Below are 10031 nucleotides of genomic sequence, written 5' to 3' on the forward strand. Positions count from 1 at the left end.
CATGCTTACCAATGTAAACATTGAATATATATATATATATATATAATAGCACCAGGCTGACCAAAGCTTTGTGAGTGGATTTTGTACACAGGAACTGAAAGAAGACTGTCGTATATATGTGTATATTTGTGTGTGCGTCTGTCTTTTTTGAACCCCACCATCACTTGACAACCAATGTTGCTGTGTTTACATTCCCATAACTTAGCTGTTTTGGTAAAAGATACTGATAGAATAAGTACTAGGCTTACAAATCCTGGGGTTGATTTATTTGATGAAGGGTGGTGCTCCAGCTTGGCTGCAGTAACATGACTGAAAACAGTAAAGCAATAAAAAACTATGCCATTTGAATCCTGAGCAATGCTGAGTAAATCTGCTAGTATATATATCTACTACATATGTGGGAAATTCTGTCTGTAGGTGCGTTTGTGGAGTTATTAGCTAACTGCTCCCACATCGTTTTATTGATTTTGATGAAACATGACATGTGAGTAGAACTCATGTTTAGAAACCTCATAGCATACTCAGATTGTTGCAAAAAAAATCGAAAATAGGGCCCTTGGAAGGGATCCTTATATGTAGCTAATATATCTTATTTTAAAAACCAAGGGAAATAACCCATTCGACCCTGGAAGGGATCCTTATATATATATATATATCCAAGGGAAATACCCATTCATTTTCCTAAATTATTTGGTAAAAATGAAACTGAGTATTCTTATTTCTTACTATTTGAACTGTTAGAGTTATTTTCGCAATTTATCCAGTACAACCCATAAACAAGTAAATAGCATTTTCCTAAACAATAGATCCACTTATTTCGGTTAGTGACTTATTCACGAATATACCAACACTAGCGCCCTTGAGGGTAATATTCTTTGGGAAAGCACAAAAGCCCTTTTCAGAGTTATTTACTTTGAATTGTTATTATCTCATATCTGATTAGCCTTTTATTACGTAACATGCTTCATGATTTTAGTATACATACCTTACTAATATTTCCTCCTATGTTCTATATACTCTGGGAACGCATTAAAGCCCTTTTCGGGGCTAGTTTATGTGAATTCTTACTATCGGGTAACTAATTTCACATTATTACATAGCTAACTTCACAACTTGGGTATTCACAACTTATTGGGGAATTCCTAAAAACAATATCCTGTGTAAGACAGTTTGGTATTCTCTGTAAATGTACAAAAACCATTTAAAGGGCTACATACTTTGCATTGTTCTTATTGGATTAGTGAAACAATTATGAGAATGGAACCAAGGGATAAACCCCACTTTTTTGGGAATTACCAGGTACGTCACCTAGTATATATATATATATATATATATATATTTACTTAAAATGTTGTTAGTTATGGCCACTCACTGAGTGACTGTTTAATGTCTGCCTTCCAAGCTGGCATGGGTTTGACAGTTTCACAGGAGCTGGCCAAGGAGAATACTACCCCAGACTACTGTACCTGTTTTGGCAGGGTTTTATGGCTGGATGCTCTTCCTAACACCAACCACTCTGCACCAGCACAGTTTTGGCATGGTTTTTACAGTTGGATGCCCTTTCAAATGCGACGAGAAGAGGGAGCATTGGAGGAGGTAATATGGTGTCAAATGACAAAAGGTTAGAGCATGACAGAGAAATAGAGAGGTAGAAACAGGTGTCTTGTTATAGAGAAGGTACATGGTTACCCAACCAGAGAGAGAGGAAGAGAGAGGGAGAGAGAGATGATATATATATATACACAAGTGTGAATGTGTGTGTGAGAGAGAGGAAGAGAGAGAGAGGGATCATCCTTTCTCTCTTCACTTTAGCAAAACTAAAACAAAACTATTTGGATGGTGGTGGTGGTGGTGGTCATCGTCATTGTAGTAGTAGTAGTTGTAGGAGGAGGAGGATTACACTAGACAGTAAAATACAAAACATGAGAAATAGGAGTAGAACAGATCTTTCTTTTTTTTAATGGAGCCAAAAAACATGAAAAATCTAAGGAGCAACTCACCTGTGGACAGTAATAAATTCACTGTTAAGAGCAACAATATATGGATGGACATAACCAACACTCACTAAGTCATGTGACCATTGTAATGGAGGTCTTTGTGAAATCCCATCTGAGGTTACAAACATCCCAAGAGAACTGGGGCCACCAAGGAGGAAATCACCCTAGAGAAATATACATATATATTATTTATATATATTTTGGTCCATCAAGACGGTTGCAATATTTAAATTAGTTTCATAACACTGTAAAGTATACATACAATGGTAAACAATACACCTTCTTCTCGAATTACGACTGAGTTCTGTTCTGACTGACAGGTTGTAAGTCAATCTGGTCATATGTTGGATTTATATTTTTTCAACACTATTTTCAATTAAACGGTTATAAACATACAGTCTAAATCAATAGCCTTCCTTGACTTCATGGCTGGCACATCTGTTGATGAAAGCCTTTTCCTTTTACCAGTTATTTTAAGGGTATTTCAGATACAACTGTAACAAATCCACATGCGACTCATGTTGAAAGTGACTGAGTGAGAGACAGTGGCAGGCAGTGGATGCTTGGGTCTGGGGGAGGTCTGCATTGTCAGATGCTGCCAGCTATCCTATGCACAGCTGCCCAACATCTGAAAATCAGTTTTGTATTTATTTATTTATTTATTGTGGTTGTAACTGTAGATGGGTTTGGTCATAAGTTGAGGAGAAGGGGTATATTAAAAAAAAAGCAAAAAAAAAGCAAGGTTAATCCCTTTAACATTTAAACCAGACATATCCAGCCCAAATATTCTTGCTTTATATTCAAATTGGTCAGATCCTGCCTTTAACACCTACCCAACAATGTTATTCTAAAAGTAAATAATCATGTAATTGAAATCTCAAAGCTACAAGAATAATTTTAGACAATGTGAATATAGTTTTTTGCTTGCTTGCTTTGCTTCATGCTCTTGCTTGATGGGCCTGGGGGTCATCCCAGGTTAGTGGTCCCAGAGATATCATCACGCATAGAGCTGACCAGGTCCACCTGTGCTCTTCCCTGCTGGAAGTCCTGTGCCAACCTCTCTGTATCCTCCAAGGTTATGGTGAGCCTATGGAGATCTTCCCCAATCATGCATCCAGCCATCTGGTGTGAGGCCTGCCATAAGGCCTCTTCCAGCCCACAGCTGCAATGTTGAATGAGAGTAAAGCCCTGGTAGGATGATTTAGTGAGAGACAAAGGACATGCCTGTACCAGTGCATGCAACAGTTATGAGGTGAAGGAATGCAGGCTTATGCATGCATGCATGCACTCAGTTTTTTGTTGGAAATGTATCACATTTGACAGAGTAATCTGAATGTTAACAGGTTATAGATGTTCAGGCAAGACCTTTTCTTTTGGCACACATTTCAATTAATATTCTAAAGCAGTGGTTCCCAGACGGTGTAGCGCATCTCATAGGTGCAGCAGAAGAGGATAGCAGGTGAGGTAGAATGATTGAAAGACTAACATTTAGAAACAGTTTCAAAAAATTCATATGCCAAAAATAAATGATTTCAAAATTTAAAACATTATCATGGATTACTTGTAATTGCATACATGAGTCCCAGTATAAATAGTTATAAAGAATTATTAACCGATTTTACTATTGTGATCTTTTTGCATTATATCAAGTATTAAGAATAAAGGAACTAGGGTCTGCAAATTGGAGGAGAGGGTTATCAATGATAACAGGCTGACATCAAATCTGCAGTTATCTCACTTTAACCACTACCATCTCCCCGCTTCTTTCTCTCTCTCTCTCATTCTGAGCCTTTAGTGAGACGTGAGTAAATTTTCATTCTGAAAATGCAGCTCAGAGGAAACGGTTTGGGAACCACTGTTCTAAAGTGTGAACAAGAATATGTAGTTTGGCTTCAAAAATTGCATTTGTTTCTTCAGTTGCATTCGGTTTCTTTATTTCTTTTATCTTTGCTTCAGTCAATGGACTGTGGCCATGCTGGGGCACTGCTCTGAAGAGTTTAGTCAAACAAATCAAACCTGTAATTATTTTTATTTAGTATTTAAGTCTGGCACTTATTCTATAGGTTTGTTTTGCCAAACTGCTAAATTATGAGGACATAAACAAACTAACATCAGTTGTCAAGCAAATTTTTACAACAAGCTTCCACAGTTTCTGTCTACCAAATTCACTTAGAACACATTGATCAGCTCAGAGATATAATGCAAGACACTTGCCCAAAGTGCCACACAGTGGAACTGAACCCAAAATTATAAGACTGTAAAGCAAGCTTCTTAACCACACACCCATACTTGTGGATTTACTATAATTATTATTGTGATATTGTTCTATAGCATTCTGTTTTGAAACTCCTTACATCAAGTGAAATTGGTGAATTATTTCTAAGCACTGATGCATTTCACCTGGTAGAATTTTTAAGGAATTCTATTATTGCAACATGAAACTGTGTATTAACACCCACTCCTAGAATTGCAAATGGTACCTAGTCAAAACCTTACAATGTTGGTGTTAGATTTTGGCAAGAGCATGTATTGTCACTTCTCATTTTCATAACTTTTAGGATTAGGATTAACATGCACAACTGCTGAAGAAGTGGCGTGATAATCAGTGGGTGTAGAATTGGTCGGCTGTTGTTAGTAGACAAGATGGTGCCACTTGGTTCATCATCAGATGATCTCTAGCATGCACTGAATGTGGTTGCTGTTGAGTGCTGTGAGGCAGAGATGAGAATAAGTGTTGTGAAGACTCAGTCATTGGTCCTCCCAAGAAAATCTTCTCAGAGCACTCTGTATGTTAGTGAAACATCACTGAGACAAGTAGAGAAGTTTAAGCCTCTCTATCCTTTGAACTGTCCAGTGTGGGAGGCTCTACCACAGGGCCGGATTGAGGCCCATACAGGCCCTAAGCACTTAAAAGGTTCGGAAAGAGAGAGAGGTGGGGAGGCGGGTTAAAATGAGATAACCGTGGATTTGATGTCAGCCTATTATCATTGATAACCCTCTCCTCCAATTTGCAGACCCTAGTTCCTTTATTCTTAATACTTTATATAATGCAATAAGATCACAATAGTAAAATCGGTCAATAATTTTTTATGACTATTGATACTGGAACTCATGTATGCAATTACAAGTAATCCATAATAATATTTTAAATTTTGAAATCATATTTATTTTTGACATATGAATTTTTTCTAATTTTTCCTCTACTGACCTCATACTTAACATCTATATCACTACTCACCTGTGTCAAAATCCAACAAACAATACAGACCCATTCTTATATCTCCAGACCCCTGATATAACCATATATCATCTACAGACCACCTCCAGACTTAAAATTTCTTTCCCAGGCCAGACTTTCACTTCACCCCTTCATCTTTTAACTCCCATTTTACAAGAGCCAATGAAGATATCAACCGCTTCTAGTGAGCCAACTGGGCAGTTAAGAGAATATATGGAGATGAAGGAACGTGTGTCTCTTTCAGTAAAGATTAATGATGAATTTAACATCATTTTAGCGACAATAGTCAACACTTACTGAAACTTAGGTCTGCCATAAACCTGTTGTATGGGGAATCTGTACACCTCCATGAATGACTAAGTATACTATACTAGTTAGTATAAATGAGCATGCACAGAATAGTCTGAGAGGAGTGTCATATGGGCAGTCATATAGTGTAGAGGGCAAGGAAAGATTGAACAGAGATATTGTGGAGTGTTTGTTGAAGATGCACAGTTGGAGATTAATAAGAAAACATCAAGAACGTTTAATATTATAACAGTTCAGATATAACAGTGACTACAAGAAGGCTACAAGAACTCAGAAGGCTGGAGCTTGACCCTCATTTCCATGATGTATAGAACATGCTCAAGAACATAACACATCACCTGGTCCAGGAATTGGAACTACAATCATAAAAATGTGAGGAGGCAACACCCTAAATCACTAGTCTACATGCCTTTACAATCAACACTACTACCACCACCACCACCACTATTAATTACCACAAAGGACAAAATTAACAACAGCAGCAGCAAATACTTGAAGAATACACAGCACAAATTTAGATCTTACCTTACCGATCCGCTTCACAATAGCTTTTGTGTGTTCATTATTATAAGGAAACAAATCCTGAATGTCCCCAGTTTTGTAGTTGATCATACAGTATTGGTTAGTCATAGCAGCACAAATGTGACAACCATCCAAACCCTGCAATAAAATATAATATTGAGGAATCTATTGTATAGGATTAAGTACAGGGTTAACAAGCCCTCCAAAAGTGTCCCAAGGATTAAGATTACAATTCTTTAGCTCTAAACAGATGATGAACTTTTACAAAGTTCAAGTGAAACTCTCATTTGAGTAATATTGATTTCACATATAAAGGCATGAAACATGACTGTGGGGTTAAGGAGTTCTTGACAATTACATTGTGTGTGTGTGTGTGTGTGTGTGTGTGAATGTCTCTTTGTCTGACACTGCATAATAGTTGTAAATGAGTATCACTATCATACAAGCAATCTCGTTTGATTTCAATATTGGCCATGGAAGGTTGGGCACATGAAAGGCAGCTGGTCATAAAAAACCTGCCTCAACAAATTTCGTCCAACCCATGCCAGTATAGAAAACAAGACATTAAAATGATGAAAATGATGTCAATGGCTCAGTTCAGAGTCAACAGATTGATTTTCCTTTGACTTATAACAATACACTATAAACCCAAACATACATTCGATACTCTGATCCTATTTTAAGGACCAAAGTCATAACACTGCATATTTCTTCTAATGCACACACGCATGCACACATGCAGACATAACTTGATACAAATTCTTTATAGGCCCAACAAACAGGTGCAGCCTAAATTCTGGAAAGGATCCCGGGAGACAGAGTATGGGAGGGAGCCCTCAAGACTTTGCACCTTGAAGGGGGACCAACAACAACATAAGTTATGAACCAATGAGTGAGCATCTATGTAGTTGACTTACATACTAGAAACAGCAGCTGGTTGCCATACTGTCCTAAAAATGTAGGAAAACACATTAGATATTGTAATCCTAAATATATTATACTTGAATAGAAGAATAACATTATGGTTATAGATCAAGTGCTTTTGATCACAGTTGCACAGGACTGAACAATGACAATACAACAGGTGATGAGGTGTGTCTGTCAAAATTCAAATGTGTCTAGTCTTCCTAGTTTTCTTTTCTTTTTGATGTTTTTTTCTTCTTCTTCACTGCTGCTGTCACCACCACCATCACCATCATCATTTAACATCCACTTTTCCATGCTTGCACAGATCGGATGGAATTTATTAAGGTAGATTTTCTATAGCCAGATGCTCTTCCGATTACCTACCTTCACCTGTTTCCAAGCAAGGTATATATTTTTCCCATGGCCAGAAATGTTTTCCATAGATGACTGGAAATGAACAGTGATATTTGTTTACAACCATCACATGATGTCTAACCAAAGGTACAAACACAAGCAAACAGACAGACATATGATGAATTTCTCTGAGTTTCTGCCTACCAAATACAATCACAAGGCTTTGGTCATCTTGCAGCGATAGAGGATAACACTTATGATTGGTGCCACACAGTGGGAATGAACCCAAGATCACATGGTTGGGAAACAAGCTCCTTAACCACACAACCATGCCTGGTTATGTCGTATGATGGGTTGGATGATATTGCTAGTCATAGACTCGCAAGAATAAAATGTCTTTACCAAAGTTATAACTTGATCGTTCAAGCTGACATCTTTTACATGCATGATACGGTCTTCTGTGACAGTATAAACCTGGACTTGCTTTTTCTTCAGTGAAACACAGATCTGCAAGAAAGAAGATGAATGAAATAGTTAAAGAACTGAAGACATAACAGAGTTGCTACAATCATACATTAGCGAATCTATAATAAAAATTATAAGTTGAACATGTCATCACCATAAACAGAACATGACCTTGAAAATGATAACATAAAGAAGACACTCTATCATCACCATCAGCATCATCACCATTTAACATCCGTTTTCCATGTTACCATGGGCTGGACTATTTGACAGGAGCTAATCAGCTGATCAGCCAGAGAACTGCACCAAACTGCTGTGTCTGGTTTAGCATGGTTTCTACAGATGGATACCCTTCCTAATGCCAACCACTTCAGAGTGTGCTAGGTGCTCTTTATTTTCTAGTCAAATGCTCTTCCTGTTGCCGATTCTCACTTGTTTCCAAGCAAAGTAATATTTCCTCATAGCCAAGTATGACCTCACAAAATATTTAAAATGAATTACACTGCTTGTATGATGGGGTCACTTATAGAGAACTATGACATGACATTAAGACAAGGAGACACACACAAACATACATGCAAGCACATATGTATACACATATATGCACTCATACATAAATATATAACAGGCTTCAGGCTTCTCTCAGTTTCTTATTTCTTTATTGCCCACAAGGGGCTAAACATAGAGGGGACAACCAAGGACAAACAAAGGGGTTAAGTCAATTACATCAACCCCAGTGCGTAACTGGTACTTAATTTATCGACTCTGAAAGGATGAAAAGCAAAGTCGACCTCGGCGGAATTTGAATTCAGAACATAACAGCAGACGAAATACTTGTTTCTTTATTGCCCACAAGGGGCTAAACATAGAGGGGACAAACAAGGACAGACAAAGGGATTAAGTCGATTACATCGACCCCAGTGCGTAACTGGTACTTAATTTATCGACCCCGAAAGGATGAAAGGCAAAGTCGACCTCAGAACGTAACGGCAGACGAAATACTGCTAAGCATTTCACCCGGCACACTAATGTTTCTGCCAGCTCGCCGCCTTTCAGTTTCTGTCAACCAGATCCATCTGCAAGGATTTGATCAGCCTGTGACCATAGTAGAAGACACTTGTTCATGGTGCCATGCAGTGAGACTGAACATAAAACTGCATGGTTGAGAAGCTAACTTCTTGAACACACAGCCAAACCTGCATCTATCAATATAGATTTTCTTCACTGGAAATTAAAGTGAATCTAAGATATTCTGTGTCATAGGTCACTTTGAGAAGAAAAAACAAATCTAAAACAAAAAAACGTATCTCATCCCTGTACTACACAATCATTTCATGAACCTGCAAAGATCTGTATGAGACTGAGTCTATTTATGTGTGCACAGGAGAGATTGATATAAAGCCAAACTTGCAATCTTCAATTCAGTTTCTGTGCCTGTCCTCACCTACGGTCATGCATGTTGGGTAATAACTGAAAGAGTATGATCGCGAATACAAATGGTTGACATGGATACCAAAGGATCTCTGCAGTAATGTTATTCAATAGGGTACATAGCTCAGAGATTAAGGAAGCGCTTCAGGTCAAGCTACTACTTATGAGACCTTACCTGTTGTACTATGGACAAGTCATTAGGATGTCACACAAAGAATCACAAGATGGATCCTTCGAGACTAGTCCACTTGAAGGAGACCTAGGGGTCAACCAAGAATGAGATAGTTGGATAATATACGTAATTCCAGCTGGTTATACTTGGTTAATCCAGCTGGAAAGTGTAATGACAGCTGCTTCTGACTGGACCCCATAGAGGTGGTACTGCAGGACTTTACCCGCTGATTCTTCTAGGAACAGTGGGCAGCAAAGATGGATAGAGTAGAGGGAAAAGACTCCCTTCGGTCATGAATGACCATGGGACTGCACCTAAAATGTTCCCCTCAGAGGCATAATTTCAGGCAAGGTTGTTTTATGGAAGACCAGCACTCACCCATGCATACCAGCCTACACCATCCACACCACTGATGTAATCCAAGGGAAAGGCAAAGGTCAATACAGGGCACCAGTGATATCACAACTCATTCCTACAGCTGAGTAAACTGGAGCAACATGAAATAAAGTGTCTTGCTCAAGAACACAACACACAGCCTGGACCAGGAACTGAACTCACTACCTCATGATTGTGAACCTGATGGGATTGGATGAACACATATACATACATATATAGACATCTAATATATAAAACAAGA

The 10031-nt window shown here is 38.2% G+C and overlaps 1 protein-coding gene across 1 annotated transcript in view; it reads right to left on the bottom strand.

Moving 5' to 3' along the window:
* Positions 1–10031, bottom strand: part of LOC106883360 (transforming growth factor-beta receptor-associated protein 1) — an 80572-nt gene that overhangs the window by 51964 nt on the left and 18577 nt on the right. The window contains exons 6-8 of the mRNA XM_052971885.1: positions 7729–7833; positions 6070–6204; positions 2001–2161 (exon numbers count right to left, since the gene is read on the bottom strand). Of these exons, the coding sequence (XP_052827845.1) occupies positions 2001–2161; positions 6070–6204; positions 7729–7833 (401 nt within the window). The remainder of the gene's footprint in view (positions 1–2000; positions 2162–6069; positions 6205–7728; positions 7834–10031) is intronic.

This window comes from Octopus bimaculoides, chromosome 11 (assembly GCF_001194135.2).
Source record: "Octopus bimaculoides isolate UCB-OBI-ISO-001 chromosome 11, ASM119413v2, whole genome shotgun sequence".
In the NCBI taxonomy this organism is placed as follows: Eukaryota; Metazoa; Mollusca; class Cephalopoda; order Octopoda; family Octopodidae; genus Octopus; species Octopus bimaculoides.